Here is a 26116-nt window from a genome sequence, read left to right as displayed (position 1 = left end):
TCGGGGACATGAATATGTACATACAGGACAGAGCACAAAAACAATTCTCCTTTCTAGAATTTTTGGTCTTATATTAAGATTTTATTTTAGAAATGCACAAATTCTTAAAATAAGATTTATTTTTTATCAGTGTAGAAACTTAAATATAATACCCCCCATATTGTATACATATTTAAGTGGCTTGGCCTATTGATTTTTTTAATTCCATATTTTTTAGTTATGATTTCCATAACTTCATTTATTGCAACATTCGAATAAACATAGAACATTTTTTACTCTTATGAAAATGTATTTTATTTACTAAAGAAAAATATAATAATATCCCTAAATTTTGTACATGCCAGATTCCCCGGCAACAATGCTGCAGCAACATTTCCACCCGCCGAACGAGCCAGAGCGAGAGGGAAGTGCGTGAGAGCAAAAGAGAGACAGGGAACGACAACAACAAACAGCGAGAGAGAAGCGCTTCGTAAATTTCAGCGACAGTTCAATCTTAATTTAGCTATTTTCCCACTCGCAAAAGTTGAAAGGACAGAATATAAGGAAAAATTATAAGTAAATACAACAAATTATTCATTTGACATTCCTTTTTATTTTAGGCGAACGAATCTTGCAAAAACGATAAAGCGCATTTTAGAAAATTAAATTTACAGTAACAGCATAACTCAAGCCACAAACCGAAAGGGCTCTTAATTTAACTGTTTCCCTATGTTAATTTAATTTGTATTATTTTAGCAGGCTTATTTAAATTAGTTGCAAATTACATTAGCCTTTTAAAATTTTAAATATGCTAGAAAAAGTATAAATACATACAAAATTTTAAATAACATAAAAAAGTCAATAGCTATTTCCCACTAGATCTAGCGTCTTTCAATTGCAAGTGGTGAGTTGTGAAATTCAACACACCACTCTGTACTCTCATTCTGCTTATTCCGCAAGCCAAATTCTCTCTCTCCCAGTGTTTCGTAGCAGTGTTGCCATTTTAGCTATTTCTTGTTGCCAGATCTAGCTATTTTGAAACGGCAAACGCAATATAATTTAATAAAATGCTATAGCTGGAAAAAACGAAAAGGGAAATAGCCAAAGTCAGCTGGCAACACTGCCTTACCTTACCTGGCGTCCGCCGCAATTTACCAATTTCAAAAAAAAATTTTCACTGAACGAAGGCGGTTGTGCCGCGGACAAAATATTTAAAATATTTTTTGAAACGAGAAGACCGGAAAAGCGAATCGAACTATCTTCCGTGGAAGCATTAAACATATTAACGGTCGCGCGATTTAAAATAACTGAAAATATCGCAACGAAATAAAACGAAGAAAAGTGTGTGCCGCGAACTGCCAGTGAAATTAATTTCCCGCGAATGTTGGCAGTTCCGAATTTGAAATTCAAAAAGTGAAAGAACCGACACAAATAAGCGCTAGTGATCTTCTTAGTTTGAAAACGCAAAAAGTGAATTTTGTGTTCTGTTCTCTGTTGTTTGCGCCAAAAAATTCAACAAAAATCGCCACGGTGCAGCGCCGTTAGTTTTCCTTCTCCCTTTTCTGCGTTGCGCGAAAAGGAGGAGGCGAGTGAAGCAGGCCGCTAAAAAATAAGTTTCGCGAAAATTATAAATAAACACAACATACAGCAACAACAAAAATGTGGCTCGTGCACGTGTAGCTAGGCAGCAACAACAAAAATGCTAAAGGCGAATAATCGCAGGCAGCAGATTAGCGAAAAATACAACAAATAAATACATTAAACAATTTGAGTAGTTGCTGCACATACACACACATATACAACACACACGCACCACATCACACACTCACACTCAACACACACCCGTGGATTATTACACTAAAAAGCGACACTCAATTCATCCCAAAAAACAATAAACATGCATTGGATTAAATGTTTATTAACGGCATTCATTTGCTGCACAGTCATCGTACAGGTGAGTTTTCCCCCAAACACTCGTCTTCGCTCCCCTTTGCAGTTTATGTTTTTGGCACTTTTCCCTATTCCGCTCTACACATGCGTGCACCGTTTCTGCAGCTGCCGTGGTGTGCGGGGGATAGCGTGAAAGGAGGAGGGAGACACAAAGCTTTAAGAGTTGCCAGGCTTTTCGAATCTAAAAATGTGATATTCCGCAAGAATTTGGTTAATTTGTTAGTTAATTCTTAAAAGCAAGTTCTCGTTGTTTGTACCCTTGATTTTCTATCAAATATGTTTGTATGTATGTACATATCTTAAAATCGATGCAAATCTATTTGTTTTCAGTAACTACAGCCCCTCTATATCTTGTAATTTGAGAACTTTTGAAATGAAACAGCTGGTTCTAAAATTAAGCGGGTTTACTTTTAGGGGTGGATATTGTGTGATCACCCTTTTAGGGCAGCATATTCATTGATAGAAAACTAGTTTGTGAAATGGACAAGGCCAATGGCCAAACAGGTCCATGAAAAAAAACAGAAACTGTTGAATACAATTACACAGAGGGAAAATTATAAACAAGTCAGGAGAACCTTTTCTTATCATGAATGAAAGGCTTCGATTCTTCCCGTTTCCTTATGTGTATGAACAAAACCTATTCTTAAAAAATAGTATTTCTTGCTAAAGCTACTTTTATTAATCCAAAATAAAGCCTGTCGATTCAGTTCTTATTTTACCACAAGTACTATCTTGTACTTTACTTAGGGTTTCCGGATTCCGCTCACTTTTTTGCTGTGTAAAAAAGATAAAGATAATCAAAGTCTGCCTCAACATTAGCATCAAAATTTACCACCAACGGCGCATGCCGCTTGCACAGCAGCAAAAAATTAAAAAACTGCTCGATTTCAATACCAAGCTTGGCGAACAGTTCAAGTTGATGAGGATGACGATGCTGGGCAACATCTGCCGTTGTCGCTGTCATCTCTTCTTCCCTTCTCCGCTTTGCATGCGCTTTTTACATGCGATTTTTTCGGTTTACTTTACGCTCTGCGTAGGTCAACGGCGACACATGCGCAGCTTCACTTGCTGCGTTCCTTCATTCCTCTCCTTTCGCCTCGTTCTCTGCCATGCTTTCATTGATCTTTAACGCCAACATCTCCGGCAACACGGCAAGAAAATTTCAAATTATTGACAGCAATATTACACTTTTAATACGTTTTTTAAGATCTCATTTTTACTAAATCGAATCCTAAGGCATTTAAAGGATCTAATTTGTGACAAAATTTGATATCTACTGAATAACAATATGTGATTTTTAACATAATTTCCATACCTTCTTAGATTATCTTTGTAAATGAAAGTAATGTAATTAGTTAAAAATAACACTTAGAAAAAATTAAAATTCATTTATTTTCCGTGTATATTGCATGTGCTCCGTTCCCAAACTCTCTTTCTATATCTCGTGTTTTTTCCCCAACTTTGGCACGTTGCGTGCTTACTTTGTTCGTCGTCATCCAGCTTCTTTTTTCCGGGCCTTTCTTTAGTCGCTAATTTGAACAACGTTCCGAAAAAGTGTCTCCACGCCAACCTCCTGGGGTCTTGAATAAGTTGGATCGTAAATAAGTATAGTGCTTGTGTGGATACATATATGGGAACATCTGCCTAGTGGATCCCTAAACTCTGACTCACTCATTCCCCACTCGAGTCAGAGGTGGAATGTAGAATAGTTTAATTTGCCATTTAAAATAATATCTCGGGCAATTAGCCCACCATTAGCAATGCAATTTAATTCAATTTCGTACCCATTCTATAATGTGATATTCTCACAATTTCAGTTTAACCATCAAATAACCGTAGTCGTTCGCTGTCCCCCAGTCCCCATGTCTTTCGGTTTTGCATTTATGCAATTTTCATATTAACATTGAGCGCTGAAGGAATGAAGGCAGATGAATGAATGAATGAAGACACTTGGGGAGCTCTATTTCTTCGGTTCCCCTTTCTTCTGTTCCGCATAACGTAATTAATTGCAATTTAGAGGCGAACTCCCACACACTGGGAGAAAAGCCCACTAGGACGGAGGGTGATTCACTTGCGCTTCTAACTGTTTCCCAGGCCCGTTGTGCTAACGGTTGATTATGATGATGAATTTAAATGATTAATAAACAACATCCAGGTGGAAAAAGGGGCATCTGAACAGCAAACACCTGTGTACGAAAGTCCGGGAAAAGTCGGGGAAAATTATAATAAAAATGCGTGCTTTCATATATTTTTATGTCCCCTTGTGTTTTCTTCTTTTTGTTTTTTGTTTTTGTAACCCCCAACAACAAATGTCTGTCAGTCAACAAGGCAAGTTGACGTGGAAATGGCAAGAAATGAGAGAGGGAGAAAAATAAACGAAGAACTAACTAACTTTACTAGTCGCTTCAAGCTTCAGTGATCGCAGTAAAAATAGGAGTACCCAGGGTTCAGTAAAAAAGCAAATGAAAGAAAGAAACGAAGACTCAGACAAAGACAAAGAACGGCTCAAGCAAAAGGTAAACAATGCAACGCACTATTTTCTAACACTTTAGCAAGTGTCTGTCTCCCACCTGAGAGCTGCTTGGCCTTTTACAGCTTTCAAGTTCCACAGTTCCAACTGGGGGAACCCTCGTAGCTGTAGAAAAAAAGGTCTTCAAGCATAGGGGTTTCAAGTTTGGGGTTTGGGGCCTAGAGAGTTCATAGTTGAAGGCAAAGGCAAATAAAATAAAACACTTTAACAAGTGTACCTATGCCAAAGTTATGTGGCAGATTGTGCAAGGTAGAATGGAGTTTTGAGTGCCTAAAAAAAGTTATCCGAGGAAAAGAAAATAATGAATATTACATCTTTGAATTAAATGCTAAATATATTGTTGTATTAAATATAATATTTAATAGTTATTAAAAAAAAACTTAAAAATATAACCTATTTGTTAGGTGACATTTTCATTCACAAATACTATAAAAATCCTTAGATTTGTCGGATGTTTAGAAAAGTGTGATAAACTGTAACCAAAAATTGGTGTCATATGCTGGACAAAACTATTGTGGTTTTAACGATTGCATTTTTTGTTTTGTTTTGTTTTTTGCTTCCCACCATTCCGAGAGTGTGCGAGTGTTATGCAAATTGATTGTTGTTTCTTGTGTACATATTTTGACTGCACCTTCATTTGTGTGTGTTTTGGGCTTTTTGTTTGTCTCAGTTTCTCGCGGCCTATCAAAATCAAAATACAAATGTAGTTTTGGCTTTCCATTGACCACGCCTCCATCCCCCATATCCCCACTCCATGTACTCTTCTTCATCTTCCTTCCGCTCAATGGTTTTTCTAACATTTCTTCTGTTCTTTCTCTTTCGGGTTCTTTTATTAATTCAGACGCTTTGCAGCATCGTCTATTAATTCTTTTTTGCCTCCCTTCTTGTTCTTTTTTTGCGCATATTTATGCTCTTCTTCAAAGCGCCGTTGAAAACAAGTTTTTGCTCAGCCACAGCCGCTCTCTGCCTCTCGCTCTTTGGAGCAGCTGCCAGCTGCAGTTTTTGTAAGCTTACACACATACACATAGCACTGAGAAACACGCGACTCCAATTCACTTTTAAGTCACGTTTTGCTCTTTTTGCGCTCAGCTGACAACAACAACGTCGCGCTTTGCCGCTCTCGCAGTGTGCGTGTGTGTGTTAAACTGTTATAGCTTTGGGGGCTTTCGCTCTCTCGGCGATCTTTCAATATGGCTGCATTCGCTGCTCTTCTTCACCTGGCGTTGCCTCGCTTTACACCTTTTGCAGCCGCCGCTCTCTGGCTCTCCCATCGCTGCCTCTCTCCCTCTCTCTCTCTTCGCCGCCATCAGTGTTGACCGGCAAAATCGTATGCCGTGGGAAACAATTCGGTTTTACTTGTACATTTTTTCATCGTTTTTCCTCGCTGCCTCGGCCGGCGTCGCTGCTAGAGTCACTGCCTGTTGCTGCTGCTTCTTTTTTTTACGTTTTTTCTTTGCTCTTTGTTGTTTTTCTTGTGTGCTTTGTTTTTGTTGGCTGCTTATTAATACACATTTGTTGTTGTTGCGCTCGCCTTACTTGCTGCGTTCGTTGCCTAAGTCTTTCGTTTTGGCGTTTACCTTTCCTCGCTTATTGCTCGATTTATAATAATTTTATTACAAATTAGTAAAATATAACACCATCGCTGTTTAAAAATAGCAAAATAGTGTTAAAAAATAATATTTAATTATTAATTTAATTTAATGAACTTTTAACGGCAGCCTTACTCTGAATTCCCTTCTCGACAATCACAATTGGATAAGGCTTTGAGCAATTTTAGCGCCAGCTTCTTTTGTATTTCTATTTTCCTGGGAGGATTACACCTGTGATCCAGAGCCACAGCATCTGTGGACCGCACTTCTGCTTAATTGAGCAATTAAACACCCATGTTCATACGAAAGCGAAGAGGAAAACCGACAAAACTTCCCATTCCTCCCCAGCCACATGTGGAGCACTCTACGATAAATAGAGAGCCGCGGAGGAGAGGGTACACAGACAGATAGTCATATACCTCCGACTGACTGCTGTGCTCATGTCTTGTTAACAATTAAATTGTCGTTTTAACAAGCTTCACTTGTTGTGGCTGAAATGTTAATTGCCGAACAGTTATAGAAAACGGAGCAATAACTCCGTAGTGCGCCTATTTTTGGGCATTGGCTGGTTGTCTAGCCCATTTATGGGCCCAGATGATGAAGTCATAATTAAATTTTAAGTGGCACCTCCAAAACAAGGTGTAAAGTGAATCTCCCTTCAAAGTGAGCAGTCGAGAAAAGCCTCCGAACCTGCAATTTCAAAGATTATAGATGTAATTTTTTTGTATACTAAAGATTTTAATTGATTTCCGATTTCGTTTATTATTAAATTTTTTTGAGTAGCAGTCTTCTTTGCGGAATTTGTACATCACTAAAAAAAAATTCCTTACTAGAAAAATCCTTCATTATTTATTACAATGTGTCAAACGAAACTTTCGAACACAAGCTTGACCCATTTAGCTAATTTACCTCACACCTCGCCTAACACCGCGTAAAAATCTCTTCTCGGAGCAAATTAATTGAGAAATTTATGGGACGACGGCTATCAAACAAATTTGCAAATCCAAATATGCAAATATTGTCGGCGCTTCAAAACGAAAGTCGAGCAGAAAGCCAAGTCAAGTTAAGGCGGCGAGCAAACCAAGTGGAATTTATTGCAAAAACCGAATCGGACCGAAACGAAGCGGAGCGGAGTGGAGCGAAGAAAACGACCGCTTGCTGAGCATTTGTCATGTGGCGGGCTTTTCGATTTCGTTTTTTCGGTTTCGGTTTTGGATTCGGTTCTCGCTTAATATTTCATAAGCCTGTTTTGGCTTCGTTTTGTCCTTTGCATGGGTCTCTCTGCCTCGCCGCTGCTGCTTAAAAATTCCTCTGCAATTTCAGTTTTTGTTCAAATACCACGTTGAAAGATTTATCGTCTGGCCTGGGAGCTGCTGTTGCATTCTTTGTTTTCCGATTTTGCCCCTTTTTCTTTCGGATCTGTGTGCCTGTTGTGTGTCCCCCTTAATGAATTGCTTTTTAATTTGATTTGACTAATAAATATATGCCCTCCTCTCACTCTCGCAGGTTCACAGTTCCGGCAGCTTTGAGTTGCGACTGAAGTACTTCAGCAACGAGCATGGGCGCGACCATGAGGGTCGCTGCTGCAGCGGGGACGCGGATGCGGCAACGGGCAAATGTCTGGGCAGCTGCAAGACGCGGTTTCGCGTCTGCCTGAAGCACTACCAGGCCACCATCGACACCACCTCGCAGTGCACCTACGGGGACGTGGTGACGCCCATTCTAGGCGAGAACTCGGTCAACCTGACCGATGCGCAGCGCTTTCAGAACAAGGGCTTCACGAACCCCATCCAGTTCCCCTTTCAGTTCTCATGGCCGGTAAGTATCATAGGAATTATAATCTTAAAGTGAAAGTCCATCTAAAGTTAGACTCACATTGACTTTAATTATGGGTTGCCATTTAATGAAGACCAAATTAATAAATCACTCCGTGAAAAATGACTAGAATAAAGGGCCTAAAACCGCCAAAGACTTGCTCCGATCACTCTATATGGACTGCGTGTGTTTGGATCACTCTAAATTTAGATTTACCCTGCCAGTCAATAAAAATTTCCAAGTTGTCTTCCACACAAACATACGTCGCGTGGTTTTCGCCAGAAAACTTATTCGTGCGGCATCTTTGCTAATTTGTTTGGGCTTTTTATAGTTCCCAAGCCGCCTCCCCCCGATCTCTCTCTTTCTTCCAGTTGGAGGAGAACAACTCCCCTGTGCCGCGTTTATTTCCGCTGGGCGTCCTTGTCGAGGGTTGTTGGCGCACACGTCGCACCAAACATCTGTCGGCTATTAAAAATGCGCTGAAAAACGCGTGCGCGAACCGCAGCACGCCGCACCACCATCACCGTGAACGTCACCACCATTCATCGCCACCACCACCACCAGTGATCCCATAGGATCCGAACCATTACGAACCATTCCGTGCTGAGCAGGAGAGCGACAAATTTTCAGATCGCTGGCGCACAGGGTTATAGTGTATAACCCACCCTAGAGCTCTTGGAACTGCCGTTACTTTTTGCTCCGTCTTTTTCCTATTTTGACTTCTGTGGAGGTGACTTAACATTAATACTCCCATTAGAACTTTCTGAAAATCGAGTATTTTATTTCCCATTTGAATTTTTTGAAGCAATTTTATTTTGTAACAGTCTTCTTAAATAAGTCAAAGACGTTCCCTTCTTTTAATCCCGTTTTTAAAGCGCACGTGTGCTTAATAAATTGTTAACATTTTGAAATACCGCCACAGACGCTCGTCTTTATTCTGTTCAGCTCGACTGACCAAGAAAACTATATACATTGCGGTTGTGGCTCGGCCCCGGCATGCCGTGCATTTCTTAATTATTATTACGACAAGAGGCTCTGCAACATTCACTCTAGATGAGGATGAGGATGGGTCCACCCTAGAAACGAAGAAGTTACTCAAGCTTCAAAATATTCATGCCAGCATTAACTGGAGTTTGTAACGTTTTTTTGTGTCAGTGCGCCGGCAGCTTAAGGGGTGGTTTTACCTCTCTCAGTCCCCATGGAGAATTTTCCTAACCCGAACCCCCTTTTCTATAGTATTTTCGCTATTTCCCTCTCTGCGTAGGCACTTTATTACCTAATTGTTCAGCGCTGCGCATGTGCAGCGTCACTATTATTACTCAGGTGTGCGGAGTCATGGCTGGAAAAGGGAGAGGGAAGTGAAGACCAAGAGCCGAGGTAGCGAAAGATGTTTGGCACGTGAAATGTGTAAGCTGCATACATTTTTAGCGGTTAAGCTGCGGGCGAGCATACATATGTACATAAATAAGCAATTAGCGAACTGTGGGTTGGTATAATTAAAATAACCCGAAGAGCCTCAAAAAGCACGCGCCAAACGGGAAATTAGGGCTGTAAAAGGACGGATGACTCTAAGCCCAGCTTTTGATATATCCATGATATATATATATGGTTATATGGTTAAATAAAGGATTCATTTTGATAAATGTATTAAAGAAATATATATTCACCCCCTTTTTCGGAGCTCCAAAATTAGGTGGCTGTATATTTTTAGGCTTCTAACACATTCTAGACTTTATTTCGGTCTGTTTCCGCGCACTTTCAACTTCAAATTATTTCTAGGTCAAACTATAAATTTAATTATAGTATGGCTGTGCCGGCTGCCGCCTCATCAACTAATTTAGTGTTGCACTTAATTAAAACAACGAAAGACGAGAGCCACGCATGCCTGACGACACGCCAGAAGATGTGGCCGATGTAGCACGGGGGTTGCCACCGCCCCAGTCCCTATCACTGTCCCTGTCCCTGTCCCTGCCACTCCCCATTTTTGTCGTCCGCCCCTTCGTCTGCCACTCCCTCCCCCCCCGTAGTGACTAAAAATAGTCGAGCAGCGATGGCAGGCAGGCAGGCAGCATTCACGCTCCTCTTGTTCGTATTGAACTTTGCAACTTTTGTCCCCCCGTCAGACAGAGTCTTGTCTTGTGTCTTCTGTGTTGTGTCTTGTGTCTTCAGTCTTCGGGTGGTGTCTTCCGAGAGAGCCAGTTGTTCCCCCGTGGCTGTTGCTACGTGTCTGGCCACGGCTACCACTCCTACTCCCGGGCAGGCACAGGCACTCCACCCTATCCAGATCCCTATGCCAAGCGCTATATGCTGGATATTGACGTTGATATACAGCACCGACGCACGCGATATTCACTAAGCGGCCGCTGATGCATGTTGCCTCATTTATTTTTGGATCTGGCATACGCCAATGCACGAGTACTCGCATTTTATATATATGTATGAATGTACTTAAGTTATCAGCTACAGGAAGGCGTTTCAGGTGAAAAATAAGCATTTCCTTGATGTGCTTGAAGTCTTAGGCCTTGTATTCCCCAAAAACTAAAGCCTTAAATCGCATTGAGCTAAAAATCAATCTCAAGCTTAGTTCAAGTATTGTTTTTTAAAGTATTACATTGAATACTTGAATAAAAAACATATTTCCGATTCAAGCCTTGTAGAAAATTTCCCACAACTTGGAAAATTTGAAGCCTACAATCACGTAGACACCATTGAAAAGTTTATTTCTCTGCACAATAAAACCAATAAACCATCGCAGCGCTTCATTTCATTTGTTATTACCTTTCCTGCTCATTTCCCATTGTGCGCCGCTGGTAAAGCTGATCATCTATGTCTGATTTGCTTCCTGTCGTGCCCATATAAATTTTACGTTTATTTGCAACGACAAATAGAAGAGATCCGCACACAGTTTCAATGCCTGCCCGGCACACCAGCAGCAGCAAATGGCAATCGTTATGCAATCAATCGGCAACACTGTGGCTTATCAACCAAATTAATTCTACATCTCTGGCTGGCATGGCATATAGGCCTATGTGTACATCCCACGCACAATCGAAAGTTGGTCGAAAAATTAGTCATTTACATGCAATGCAGCGCGAATCAAAATGCAATATATGTACATATGTATTTATATATGCAACTTGAAAACCCGCTGCGGCAGAGACACCTCTGCAAAAGTTTCCATGGGCTGGTTTTTAAAGTCGCACTCGCACTCGGATTCGGATTTGGACTCGGATTTTGTGTCATCTCTGCCGGTTTTTCCAGCAGCGGTGCATTCGAAATCAAGTGTGAATTGAGGGCGCTGCCTGCCGGTTGCATTCGAAGTTGGCGATTTGCATTTGAAATGCATTCGCGTTGCATTAGATTCGAGATATTCGGTGGACTGGTGGCGATTGCGGATCGTGTGGGCGGGCGGACAGGCGGACGACCTGTCATAATCCCCCTATAATGAGTGCTCTCTGTGGGGGCTGGAGAGGGTACGGGTCCCATTAGCTCGGAATTAGTTATAGCCGATGCGGTTTGATAAGTGCGACTGGCGGCATTAATGCCTGTCACTTCCCGTTTAGATGTGAACTTTCTTTAACCATTTCCCCTTCTTTTTCTTTCAACTTGCAGGGCACCTTCTCGCTGATCGTCGAGGCCTGGCATGACACGAACAACAGCGGCAACGCCCGTTCCAACAGTAAGTTAATATATTTATGTATATGTGTTATAAATAATTTTTAGCCTGTAAAATTACTTCCTTGAGCCAATTTTGGTTATGGACTCATCCTGCTTCCTGCGCTGATCGACTGACGAAAGTGCGACCCGAAACGAAGGATCGCAACTTGATACTCGGTCGGTCGGTTGGGTTCTAGCTCTTCTGGCTTTGCTCTTCTCGCTCAGTGTAAGATTTCCGGGGTATTGAGTGGTTTTAAATAACAAACAACACACATACACCACGTTCGGGGGGATGGATAAACCTGGGCCAGACTTTGTCGCCTTTTGTTGTCTGTCCGCTGGAACGGAAGTGTGCTTGAAGTTGAGGATGGCCCATCCCTCATTTGCTTAAAATGCAATTAAGCTCTCGGGCTCACGAACTAAACGCTAGCTCCAGGTCCAAGTCTCGATCGCAGATCGGAGAGATCGTGTGTAATCCATCTTGGAACAATGCTACATGGATCTGTGTGTAGTAACTGATTGTCTTCCACAGATAAGGACCACACAAGGATCTAGCGAGCGGAGCGAAGTCCTTGGAAGCCGAAAACCAGAAAACGATTTTTGTTTCTTAAAGAGAAAAGAAAGAATTCCTCAACTCTGTATACACACTTTTTGGTGGCCGATTTTCCCACAGCATTTGATGAAAAAGATGAGGAGGAGTAGCTACCTGCTTGGGGCTTAACTACCTGCACTTTCTTTTGGCTCAAGATTTATGGAGTTTTCATAGGAATCTCTAGCCTGTTCTTTCCTTTGTTTTTTTGTTATAATCATTTCATTTCATTTTTTATCTTTGTCCCTTTTCGGTTTTCTATATTTAGTTTGCCCTATTCCTTGCAGGAATTTTAATTGTTGTGCTCGGAGCTCCGCTCCACAACAGATTTTCCTTGGCTGGCGGCTTCCCGCTGGGCTGGCATGGCTGCAGGCTAATTTCCGAGGCGGTCCCAGGCTAATAGATCTTTATCGGTGCCGGGGACCGGTACAAGTATCCCCGCCCGTCTGCTAGACAGCAATTGCAATTTCAATTTCTGCGCACACACCGAGATTTCCTAGTCGCCGCCGCCTGTCAAGGATTAATTTCATTATTTAAAAGTATGCAACAAAGTTTTTTTTTTGCTCCTCGATCTCCCGCATACTTGGACTTGCATAGCAAGTTTACGCTGCAGCAACGAGTTTAGCTCTTTTTTGTTATATTCATTTAACATAAATTACATAAAGGAGGGAAGAGGAGGGCTCTGCGGCGAAGGAGGGGAGTAAACGCCAAGCACATGGCGACCTTTTCGCCAGGTTTTCGCCCAGAGCCTGCGGCCAACAAAACAGCCAAGAGCCACAGCAACCGGACCTGCTGGGCAGAACAAATCTAAATGTTCTCGGTTCGAAGGCAAGTGCACAGTGAAAAAAATGACCTTATACAAGGCTCAAAATATTATATTACAATTAAAAAGATTGGGTTTTTAACAGAATCTCATCAATGTAATATAAAAATACTCACATACAAATCAAAGTTCAAGTTGTTTTATAGCTTGGTTTAACAAACAAACTTGTTTCCAGTGCACAAAGGTATTGCAAGGTGATTCTCGGGCCTCTCGGCTTGATGCGTTCAGCAAATCTTCCGACTCACGGCTCTCGAGATTTTCGCCACAGTCGCGGCTGCTCCTCGGTTTCCTCGCCTCCATCCCTGCCCACCAATTAATCTCTGCCAATGCCAAAGTTGTTAGTTGCACGTTGCCGTTGCTCAGCCGCCCTGCTCTCCTCCGGGTTCGATGTTGTTAAAATGCTTATCTTTTAATTTTAACTCATTGGATCAAGAAGCGGCGGCCCGGCAACAAGAGCCCAACTCTTTTTCGACTTGGCTTCCTTCGATCTTTTTGCCAGCCTTCTGTCTGCCACAAAACTTGTCGTTGTCGTTGTGGTCGCTTTTCGTTTTTGTTGTCGTCGTGTGTCTTGATAAAATGGTATTTTCGAAAAAATTCCTCAAGTCCAAGTCAGCGATACTTTGGGGAGGCGGATGCTGGAAATAAAATGGGGGGAGTCCTGACGAAGAAAAGAGACTCCTGTATATAGAGTCAAGTTTGGATTTCTTGTTGCTCATTTGATGCTTACAAATTTCACTCATTTGTTAAGCTTGATTTTAGTTTCGTTAGATTGCTAAATGCCTAAAATTATTGTTGTTATCTAAGTGCCTCGCTGGAGAAACTCCACCACGTTTCCGCCATCACTGCTCACTTTTCTCAGGCATTGCGAAAGTTGTCACACGCCGCTTTTCCACAGATAATTATACAAATATTTCAGCAAAATTTGCCTGATATATTTTATTGCACGTTTTTCTCAAAACTTGCCAAACTGGCCAGAAATTGTGCGTCTCTTGTGCCGGCTTGTCTAATAACCTGTCATGCCACAAATCCTATGGGCTTTATCGCACTAGTAGTGGTGTGCTGCAAATGTAAATAAAACCACAAAGTACAATTCCAATTTTGTTGTATTTATTTTTTATGTTTTTGGGAATGTTGTCGGCTGGTGCGATTTTTGCATTGAATGCTTTTCCATGTTGTCGGCCGGTCCCGTTGGTCGGCGGCGGCACCGGTGAAGCAGGTGAAGCACACGAGTTTTGCCCAAAAATGCAATTGCCAACAGCCAACAGCTAACAGCTAGCTAACTGGCTAAGAATTCTTGTTGGCTGTGCATATTTTTGGTAATTAATTAGTGAGTATTTGGAGTTGCCGAATTTTGCATTTAATATTTTTATTGGCCAACTGGTTGTCTGGCCTGGTCTGCTTGTCAATAAGCGTGCTCCATGTGTGTGCTGTCCGTGCCGTGTAATATATATCTTTGACAGTGTATATTTGGGCAAATGTTGCTCAACTTTCAGAGGCAATCCTTGCCTGATCCGGATCTAACTTTCCCTGTTTGAAAGAGGGATTTCCTAGAGGATCGTTGTTCTTTGATTTGTACAGTTTAAATATTTGCTATTTGACATTGGGGGGATAGATAGTAGAGACTGGGGGCTGTGGCTTTGCATTTGCATTTAGCTTTGTCTTTAGCTTGAGCTTTGCAATTCGAATAGTCATGCACCTGCAATTTACTTTATAGACCATGGCATAATGTGGCTGCACATGTATCTGTGGCTGCATCGGTGCCTGTATCTGTATCTGTATCTGTGGTTGTATCTGCACACAAACGAGTTGCCAGCCAGCCATCTCCCAAAGTCGAGACCGGTCGTCGAACAGCTGAAAAATGCTTCGACGAGCTTGGCTGGCGGTCTGCCTGCTGCCTTCTTTTTTCTTTAGTTTGCTGGCTGCGAGTATTTTATTTAATTTTTTTCTTTGCCTTTGCCATGCCCCGTGTCTGTCTGCTAGTTTGCCTCTCTCATCGCCAAATACCAAGTGGTACTCCGTACTCCGGACTCCGTACCCTAGCCGAGCTGCATACCTCAGCTTGAGCACTTGACTCTGTGACAGGCAATTGCATTTCGGGGGTATTCAAGTTGCTTCGTTCGACTTTAGTTTCGGATTCGGTTTTGGGCTTGTGTTGGGGTTTTGGGTTTTCGGTTTTTCATTTTCCATTTTCCGTTTGCTGCATTCCAAACATAGGTTTTTGCCTTGAGCGCCATCTCATCGGATCATCTTTAACCCAATTAATCTTCATTAGTTTATCGCTCAGCCCCAGCTTGTTCTCACACACTAATCGTGGTCCCAATCTCTCTTCGTTACAGATCAACTTATCCAGCGGTTGTTGGTGCAGCAGGTACTCGAGGTGTCCTCCGAGTGGAAGACCAACAAGTCGGAGTCGCAGTACACGTCACTGGAGTACGATTTCCGTGTCACCTGCGATGCCAACTACTACGGGTCCGGCTGTTCCCAATTCTGCAGGCCGCGAGACGATTCCTTCGGCCACTCCACCTGCTCGGAGACGGGAGACATTATCTGCTTGACCGGATGGCAGGGCGACTACTGTCACATACGTAAGTATAATTGTTCCCTATAATTATTTCGTGATTTCTTGAAAGACTCCCCCTGAAAAGTCAGCCAAAGCTTCACGTTTGTGTCTGTGCTGGGATATCCATTCGGATCAATAGCCTCCATCAACTCGCCACGCATTCTTTACGCCGAAAACACTTGGCCCGCTGTTTGTTGTTGCTTCTGCCGATCTCCCGACTCAAGTGGCTCAAAACTTCAGTTTTTATTTATTTATTATCATTTTTTAGCCTGGCAGCTCTCATTATTATTGAAAATCACTTGCTTGTCAAATCAAATGAGATGATTGCACACAATGCCCAAAAACAGACAGCGAACCAAACGGCTGCTGCTGCCCCAAACGAATTAAAGTATAATTATTTTCGAATGCGTACGGCGATGATGATGATGATGAGTTGACAAAAATGAAACTATGAATTTGAATACCATTTGAAAATGGCTCTCTGTTCGAGTGGAAAAAGTCAAAGTCAAACAAATAAATTAAAAATCAATGAAGTTCGGGATGCGTAAACCGAGACCCAAAAACCGAAAATGCAGGAGATGTTGTGGGGAAAAGCCATTTGTCATTGGCGGAGAACAAAACGTCTAACGAACTTGAGTATCCAAAACTTGCCGAAAGCAGAAATTCGGGCAGCCCTTTGTAGTCCGGAGCGGTAGTAGGTTGCTACTATACCTTTACCAACATTTTCAACTGTGAATCAGAGCAGCAGCCGACACACACAAACACACACAGGGCGAACCGAAACGATGACGAGGAGCAGGGCATACAAAAATCTTCCCACGCCAAGTGCAAGGGCCCGGGTTTTCGGACCAAAAAGGTGTGGTATCTGTATGTCTGCGTAAGGGGTCCACTCTTCTCCACTCCACCACCAGCACCGACACAGATACAGCAGCAGCAGCAGCTTGATGATCATGAGTCTCGTCTCGGTACTCGGTTGTGGGTTCTCCGTTCTTGGTCTTCGGATCGGATGGGTTCGGTTCGCTTTGGCTGGGTTTCGGTGTTGGTTGATCGTCTGCATGCCGAGCATTTCTGAGGACCCGGCAAGAGTTGACCGAAGAACAAACTTCCTTAAGGGCTGTGGCAACGTCTGATTACACCTTAAATGTCGTGTCTCCTGGAAGACTGGCTTCTTCGGCAATTCTCGGTCTCGGCCACATCTTCTCCTTCTGCTCCTCCTTCTCTCAAGCTTGCCTCGGCTGCCTTTTTTTTCGGGGCAGATAATTTTTGTGTCCTGCTGCCGGTTTAGCAAGTTGGCAGCGGAAGAGGCAGCTGCTCCTGCTTGATATATTTTTTTTCAACTTAAATGCGCAGAAATGAGGTAAAATTAAGGCACACTCACTCACACATGTGTGAAAATTGTTTTCCAGCAGCAGCAGCAGCAAATAAAAAGGCCAAACGTGCAGGCTGCAAAAACAAAACAGAACCTTCAGGATGAAAATAAAACATAAAAAACGGAGAGACTTGCTCAAGTGGAAGTGGCCAAGTAAATTGGCTCAGAAGGTCTCTTTTTACCCTCATGTTTTCTGCGTTTTTCGGCAGTGTGTGCGTATATGAATGGAGTTAATTGCAAGGAAATGAGCTATTGGGCTAAGAGTTCATGAATGGCAGGCCTCAGCAGCCACTTGCCTGTGGGTGCTGAGCGTACATCTGCGAGATGCCTTAATGGGGGCTAGGGTACCCAGAACCCTGGCTAAAAGTGAAAGTCAAGTGTGGAGATATATCATTCGATTAGGGCCGATTATCTCTGCCTTGGGGCGTGTGAATTTATTTTTTCACTTTCAGACGGCGGCGGCGGCAGGCTGCGAAAATCTATTTCCAGCTACGCTCTGCACTCTGGCTGCGGGCGATGGTAATAAAAATCATTGGCAATTGCCAATTTTACGCTCTTTCCCTATATATATATTAAAAGGGGGCTGCTGCGGCTCTGGGACTCGGTTGAGAACACGTTTTTGTGATTTTCTAGCAATTTTCCTGCCGCCGCCGCTTGCTTCTGAATGAAACTCGGTTTAAAGAGGAGCATCTAGCTCCAGCTCCAGCTCCGTCCGCAGCTCTCAGCTCCTTCCACGTTCTGGGCTCCTTTTGGCATTGCCTTTTTTAGTTTTGTTCACGACTTTTACCCCTTCTCTAGGCCCTTGTGGCAACTCCCCAGCTTCCTGCCATCTTCCTCTTCGGCTTCACTCGCCGGCCGAAACATGTTTGCCACATTCTTCGGAGAGATCCCAGCTCTAGCTCCGACTCCCGACTCCCGAGTCCGTCTCCGTCTCTGTCTCCAACTCCGGCTTCCAATCGATGTTTTCGTCGAACCTTTCGAGCTTGGGAATCTGTTTTCTGTTTTGGGCCACGGCCTCCGCCTCAGCTGCCGCTGCTGCTTCTTCTTCTCCTGGCCATGGGATTATTTCATTTTGTGTGTTTCCTTTTTGGCCTTAGAAACAAGTTATTCCTGCTCTTGGCTCGCTTAAAACTCTCTTCGCACACTGCCAAAACACTGAAACTTTGAGAGCCACTGGCCATGATTCATTTTTATAGTTTATAGTTTTTTTGTTGTCTTTTTTTTTTGTCTTAGTCTCTGCTGTGCTAAAACGTTTTAAACGTTTTTCTATTGTTTGGCGCGCGGCTGTTGTTTTATTTCCCGAAAAAGAGACATCTTTTTTGGGGGAGATTTTCATTGCCAGACGCGTGAAAAAGAAAGTTTTCTCGGCACTTCTGCCTCGGAATTGGCTCACTTTGATGGATCTCAATGTCTGTGAGTGGGCAGAGCACACACCTCGTTGCTGAGTGGGTGTCCCCCGGGCTTATGTTTGGACAGGCAAGCAGGTGGGGAGTCAGTTTCGGTCCATTTGGGTTTTTGTTTTAGTGTGTTTGGGAAAGTCTTGTGGCCCCTCCACCCGTATCATTTACATTTCAATTAATTTATATTTAAATTTTCCCTCTTTTTGTTTATTTGCAGCCAAATGCGCCAAGGGCTGTGAGCATGGACACTGCGAGAAACCCAATCAATGCGTGTAAGTATTTTATTCGGTCGTATTTATTTAATTGGGCCATTGTGACATGCGTGGATCCGTATCATATTAGAAAATGGTTAATCTGAATACATCAACTAAAGTTAAATATAAGAAAATAGCTTAGAGGCTTAAATATGTTTTATATAAAGAGGTTCAATGCCTTTGGCTAATTAAGACAGCAACTAACGGGTACTTGGGTGCTTTGCCTTCAATTTAAATGATGATTCTTGTCCTCTTTTCGTACTTTGCACGTTTTATTTATTTGAGTTTGTTGTTTGCTTTTTTCACGCTTGTTGCTCTGTGCTTTTGCTTTTGCCCCACCAAGAAAAACGAGAAGAAAAACAGCAAACGACTACGATCATGATGGGGCACACCTTTTCAATGTAATGCTGAATGTTTGACTGCTACCGTGAGCTTTGCAAAAGGGCAGAAAACACTTTGCTGCTCTTTTATTTGTTTGTATTTTTCCCCTTGGATTGAATGCAAGTTGCCTTCGTTCGGCGACCGCAGAAATTCTTTCGGTTCGGCGCGATGTCATTTGATTTGTCCCGGGTTTTGCATTACAATTTTGAGGCGAAGTAAAAGCCAGGCGGCCAAATTGAATTACAAGTAGCGAAGTTTTCCCACATTTTTTGCCCATGAAGGTGTAAGCCAACACTTTTGACGACGCTCGCAAATATTTTGAGATATTTTCAGCATACAATTTCAACAAAGTAGCTAGCAGCTGCACCGAGAACAACGTGTCGCATGGTTTATTGTTTTTTTTTTACATAACTTGTACTAGCAAAAATCGAATTTAAAATTTGTTTAATGAATTAAAGCTAAATATATTAAGAAAAGGAGATAATGTTGCCAGTGTTGCCACAGCAGCGACCTCCGAAATTGATTTTCAAACGCCACGAGCAGAGGATGTTGCTCATTATTTATGCATTACGTTGGCCAATAAACCTCTCTCACTGCTAGGCGGAAATCAAACATTTTGTGGTCCGCCGATAATTGTGCCAAATAAAAAAGAGCACCGAAATCAACACATCATTGCGGAGTTGGAGTGGAGCGAGGCGAAGTAAGGCAAAGTGATTCGTACTGTTTTGTGAATCGAATTGTTAGCTGGAAACCGCAGAGACGCCCGGGTATGCGTGCCACTTAGCCAAGATGTTTGATTGTGGGAATATTTTAATAATTCTAAGCGCATACACCACACCAAATACACAGTACACAAGCACTAGCGCAAGCACATGTTTGTAAAGCAAGTTGGCAACGCGACGGCTGCTTTTTGACATTTCTTTGTGTACACACTGGCTGACGCATATCAATTACTACTTGTCTGAGCGACTGTCTGTCTGTCTGTCTTTGTGTTTGTCGCTTGCCTCCCTACTCCAAGTCAACAGGTTACCTGTCTTACTTTGAATTATTAACTATTGAAATTTTTGTGGGTGAAGGCTTTTTTGCATTACAGTTGGCCACTTGCATCTGGCCACTATACCTGCATGATCAAGCATGTGCGTGCATGCGTGCGTTGTGTTGCAGAGGATGTAACTCTTTTATTTTTGCTTTATTTCTTCATTGGTTTGAAATCAATTTATGATCGTGAGAAATTAAACATATTCCGCCACTCCTCAGCGAGCTCCCCCTTATTTTGTACACTCTTTCCTTTTTCGAGTGTGCGGATATGACTTCTGGCAGAGACATTCGTTTTATTTCAATTGCGAACGAGACTTTTTCAAGATGACAAGCCATCTTCCTTTCCCTCTCTCTGTCTCTCTTTCTGCGTCTTTTTGCTCATTTCTTGTGCAACTTCTTCTTTTCGTTAACTGCAATCAAGCGTGGCATGCAAACAAGTGTACATATGTACGTATGTATGTCGGGGGAGGGAGTGGGACGTAGAGATGCGTGGAACAGGTGATGGAAGACAAGCCTTCTGTCCTGCTCTCGCCCATTCCGAAGTCAAAAGTAAACCAGCGCTCGCGGCGCTTCAATAAACAGACTCAAAGAGGTTTAAGTGTATCTGTAGATTTCTTTTTAACCCTTTGAATGGCAAGAAAGACAGAGGAAGGAAGAGATCAGTATCTACACAGTAAGAAATATCAGCAAAGGAATTACATTTAATTCAATTATAATTGGTTTATACAAACTTTTCTGTTATTTATTTCACCCACACAACAACGGTCACACTAACCAGCATTTTCTTTTTCTTTTCTTCACATTTACAGTTGCCAACTGGGTTGGAAGGGAGCGCTGTGCAACGAGTGCGTACTGGAACCTAACTGCATCCACGGCACCTGCAACAAGCCTTGGACCTGCATCTGCAACGAGGGCTGGGGTGGCTTGTACTGCAACCAGGATCTGAACTACTGCACCAACCACCGTCCCTGCAAGAACGGCGGCACCTGCTTCAACACAGGCGAGGGACTGTACACCTGCAAGTGCGCACCCGGATTCAGTGGCGACGATTGCGAGACTGAGATTTACTCCTGCGACGCCGATGTGAATCCCTGCCAGAATGGCGGAACCTGCGTGGATGAGCCGCCTTCGAAGACGGGCTACAAGTGCCACTGCCCCAGTGGCTGGAGCGGAAAGATGTGCGAGGAGAAAGTGCTCACCTGCTCCGATAAGCCCTGCCACCAGGGTACCTGTCGCAACGTCCGCCCGGGATTGGGGGGCAAGGGTCAGGGTTACCAGTGCGAGTGTCCCATCGGCTACAGCGGACCCACCTGCGAGCTCCAGCTAGACAACTGCAGCCCGAACCCGTGCCTGAATGGTGGAAGCTGTCAGCCCAATGGCAAGTGCATATGTCCAGCAGGCTTCACCGGATTCAAGTGTGAGACAAACATAGATGACTGTCTGGGTCACCAGTGCGAAAATGGCGCCACCTGCATCGACATGGTGAATCAATATCGCTGCCAATGCGTTGCCGGCTTCCATGGCTCTCACTGCAGCAGCAAGGTGGACTTGTGCCTCATCAGACCGTGTGCCAATGGAGGAACCTGCACGAATCTGAACAACGATTACCAGTGCACCTGCCGAGCGGGCTTCACCGGAAAGGATTGCTCCGTGGACATCGACGAGTGCGGCAGTGGACCCTGCCACAATGGCGGTACCTGCATGAACCGGGTGAACTCCTTTGAGTGTGTCTGCGCCAATGGCTTCCGGGGCAATCAGTGTGATGAGGAATCGTATGACTCGGTTACCTTCGATGCCCACCAGTATGGAGCCACCACCCAGGCGAGAGCCGATGGCTTGACCAACGCCCAGGTGGTTCTGATTGCCGTGTTCTCCGTGGCCATGCCACTGGTGGCGGTCATCGCCGCCTGTGTGGTCTTCTGCATGAAGCGGAAGCGAAAGCGCGCTCAGGAAAAGGACGATGCGGAGGCCAGGAAGCAGAACGAGCAGAACGCGGTGGCCACACTGCACCACAATGGTAGTGCTGTGGGCGTGGCCTTGGCTTCGGCGTCGTTGGGCGGCAAAACCGGCAGCAGCAGCGGGCTGACCTTCGATGGCGGTAACCCGAACATAATCAAGAACACCTGGGACAAGTCGGTCAACAACATCTGTGCGTCGGCGGCAGCGGCTGCGGCGGCGGCGGCAGCAGCAGACGAGTGCCTAATGTATGGCGGATACGTGGCCTCGGCGGCGGACAACAACAATGCCAACTCGGACTTTTGTGTGGCCCCCCTGCAAAGGGCCAAGTCGCAGAAGCAGCTCAACACGGATCCCACGCTCATGCATCGCAGCTCACCCGCCGGCAGCTCCGTAAAGGGAGCACCGGGCGCGGCGGAGGGCAAACGGATCTCGGTCCTCGGCGAGGGCTCCTACTGCAGCCAGCGCTGGCCTTCGCTGGCGGCGGCTGGTGTGGCGGGGGCCTGCTCCTCCCAGCTGATGGCTGCCGCCTCGGCGGCGGGAAGTGGGGCGGGGACAGCGCAACAGCAGAGATCCGTGGTCTGCGGCACTCCGCACATGTAACTCCGAGAATGCGGAGGTCCGCGAGGAGCTTACAGCACACACACAAAGAAAAGACTGGGTTGGGTTCGAAATATAGGAGAGAGACGCCAAAATGTTGTTGATTGAAGCAGTTTAGTCGTCACGAAAATAGAAACTCTGTAACAGGCATAACTCGCAAGCTCCCTCAAGTCCCTTAAAAGTAATTAGCATGACTGTTGCCCCGCTGTTTCGGTCACTCGAAGATTATGGCTTTCCATATTGGTAAAGATTTTATTCAGATTGCAATGCGAAACAACAACAAATTTTACAAATACATCTTTTTTTTACAAAACAAGCCCCACAAAATTGCATCGAAATAGCCAGCGGACACAGTTGTTGCGCCCCCGGAAAATGTTGCCCCTCTTAAATTCCTTGAAAATCACTTGACCAATTGCTAGCTAAAATTTAGACCAAGACCTAGAACCACTGGACGACAGAGTCGAAAAGCCGACTCTGCACACGTTTTGACGTTTTGCATGTTACTGAAAAATCTGCTTCAATTAATCTATTTTTCACTTAGTTCGGTAGAAATTGTAAATATGAATGGTAGCCTACGCGTAAATGTAAACTAATGCTAAAACGATTGAAAAGAAACCAACCTCCTCAATGACGCCGCCCCAGGACGGAGCTGTCTTTCTATGCAAGGCAGCCGGCCGTACCGGGCGATTTGTATATAGTACTCATAGGCCACATCGATATACGAAATGGATAAGACAAAAGATGAAGACACGAAAAAACCTAAAAACTACATAAATTGACACTATCTCGACTATTTAGTTTCTAACTATGTATATGTAAATGTAGTGAACGGAGGGAAAACTAAACTTAACTGGACTCTAGCTTAGTGTTAATTTAAAGACCCCAAACAAACAAACAAACAAACATGCGAAGACAAGCAAAACATTTAGTGATTCTATTTTAAGTACTTATAATTTACCCTATCAACCAATAATTTTGTATTTTTTTATTTCGATTTTTAATCTTTTTGTTTTAATTTTTTTTTTAATTTTGTCCATTTACAACCCATATATTTTTTGGGCATCTCTACCGGCGCAAAAGAAGTCTATAATATTTGTAGTTGGCGTCTAACTGCACGCGAAATGTATTGAATTTATAAATTTTAAGAAGAAAAGTAAAAATTTATCACGAAAACTAGATAACTGAATTGGAACACAGGACAAGGCAAAATTTAAAACAATAAATTAATGAAAAATATACAACACAATATATGCAACCACACACAGAACTAAACTGAAAATTCGTGTTTTCTGAAAGTCTTCAAATAGTCTTATTATTAATATTATGTTTTTTATAAAAGGCAAATAAAAAAGGTTTATACAATTTAATTTTGATCTCAAAACCGAAGACAACAACCAGACAATGTGCAGCACGAAAAACGCAAATCCCGTTTGCGAAATTCCAAAACGTCAAAATTAAATCAACAAAACTACAGTGTTTAATTGCAAATGGTTCCTCGTTAGTGTAAAGAAATGAAAACTAGTTGTAAAAGTGCTAAAAACAAACTGTGCAGCAACTTATCTGATAAATCTTACACAGTATATACATACAAATATTTTTATACGTTTGCTACCCCGCAGCTCTCCTCTCATCCAGTTTTGTACATAAAGTTCTTCGATCCCCCACACGGGAGACACACAAACACACATATATTTTTTATAAACATTTACTTTTTAAATAGTCGTTTTTAGTAATTTATATTTTTATTGAAAATTGAAGCCTAAAAAACTCGAAAAAAAAACAAAGTAGAGGAACACTTGAGAAAAAAATTGTAAAAAGTTGATAAGACCATAAAAAACACACAAATATTTATACCAGAAGAAAATGAAAACCCATAAAAATAGTAGTTACTTGCATACAATTGTAATTTAGTGTTGTACTTACGACTTAGCCTAAACAATTTTATGAAATTTTTTAGTAATTAAAAAAATGAATTAAAAAAACAAACCAAACAAAAAGCAACAAAAAAACGAACAAACAAAAAATGCAAACAACAAAAATATGAAAAAAAAATAAAAAAAATTTATGGATGAATTATAATTGCAAACGTTTTATTATTTAACAAGGGGTGGATGTGGGCTTAAAAAGCAAATAAATATTGCTGATTGAAATCGAATTTTCTCTGTTTTGGAATGGAAAATAAATTTTAAAGTGCTAAAAACCAAGTGCCAAGCCGCAGGTCGTGGAAAATGATCACATATGTACATATGTATCTTTATGGCTGTCTCACAAGAAATTATAATTAGGCGAAAGGTAAGGATAACTAACAAGTTGGTGTTGCACTTGTCTCCCCTATTCCTATTTTGTTTATTGTTTACTTGAACCGAGTTCATGTTAAAAGTGCATTTGTTTCAGCAGGGAAATAATTTGACTTGCTTTGTGCACCACTGGTTATGAAGTCAATTTTAATAAGGATCCAATAAAAAGTTTAATTTCTTATAAAACAAAAAAATACCTTGCATAAAGTGCCATACACTAACAGGTTGGCTGATAAGTCCCCGGTCTAACAAAGAAAAACACATTTTTTTGTCAAAATTCGTTATTATTATTTAACATAGTTCCCTTCAAGAGCGATACAACGATTATAAAGACCTTCCAATTTTTTGATACCATTTTGGTAGTACTCCTTCGGTTTTGCCTCAAAATAGGCCTCAGTTTCGGCGATCACCTCTTCATTGCAGCCAAATTTTTTCCCTGCGAGCATCCTTTTGAGGTCTGAGAACAAGAAAAAGTCGCTGGGGGCCAGATCTGGAGAATACGGTGGGTGTGGAAGCAATTCGAAGCCCAATTCATGAATTTTTGCCATCGTTCTCAATGACTTGTGGCACGGTTGTTTTTGGTCAAATGTGAGCTCGCGCGGCACTCATTTTGCACAGAGCTTCCGCATATCCAAATGTTGATGAATGATATGACCAACACGTTCCTTTGATACTTTAAGGCCTATGCTATCTCGATCAACTTTATTTTACGGTCATTCAAAATCATTTTGTGGATTTTTTTGATGTTTTCGACGGTAACCACCTCTTTCGGGCGTCCACTGCGTTCACCGTCCTCCGTGCTCATTTCACCACGATTGAATTTTGCATACCAATCAATTATTGTTGATTTCCCTACGGCAGACTCCGGAAACTTATTATCAAGCCAAGTTTTCGCTTCCACTGTATTTTTTCCCTTCAGAAAACAGTATTTTATCAAAACACGAAATTCCTTTTTTTCAAATTTTTTCACAATAACAAAAGTTGCTTCACAAAAGACGCTCTATCTCACAAACTAATTGACTGACAGACGTCAAATTTTGAGACGAATCATTTAAAGGTTAGTACTATATAAAAATAATATGCATTCAATACTAGCGACGTCATCTATGTGTCAGACCGGGGACTTATCAGCCAACCTGTTATGCGGCTTCTTCTAAAAATGCAAAGAAATCACAACTCTGTAGATTGGCGAAGAGAGCTAGAGAACATTAACAATAAATTCTCGCATGCCATTGTGAAATTCTCACAATAATCATAAATAATAGTTTATTTCTACTTTTTAAACGTCCGAGAGGCCGCGAGGCTGCTAATGAAGTTGCCTGCCCGCCG

General features: G+C 42.6%; 1 protein-coding gene across 2 annotated transcripts; it reads left to right on the top strand.

The window, feature by feature from the left end:
- Positions 1–1147: 1147 nt before the first annotated feature.
- Delta (neurogenic locus protein delta) lies at positions 1148–24567 on the top strand. Of its 2 annotated transcripts, none has more exons than XM_017180510.3 (6): positions 1148–1933; positions 7555–7866; positions 11476–11542; positions 15269–15517; positions 18479–18533; positions 20744–24567. In XM_017180510.3, the coding sequence occupies exons 1-6, from the start codon at positions 1877–1879 to the stop codon at positions 22491–22493; spliced, it is 2490 nt and encodes an 829-aa protein (XP_017035999.1). In that variant the 5' UTR covers positions 1148–1876; the 3' UTR covers positions 22494–24567. The 2 variants fall into 2 exon arrangements, with proteins under 2 accessions (XP_017035999.1, XP_070142781.1); XM_070286680.1 differs by lacking the exon at positions 1148–1933 and adding an exon at positions 6881–7105.
- The last annotated feature ends 1549 nt before the right edge of the window (positions 24568–26116 follow it).

Source organism: Drosophila kikkawai, chromosome 3R (assembly GCF_030179895.1).
Source record: "Drosophila kikkawai strain 14028-0561.14 chromosome 3R, DkikHiC1v2, whole genome shotgun sequence".
Lineage (NCBI taxonomy): Eukaryota > Metazoa > Arthropoda > Insecta > Diptera > Drosophilidae > Drosophila > Drosophila kikkawai.
Note: the sequence above shows the minus strand (reverse complement) of the source record. Positions and strands in the feature narration are given on the sequence as shown.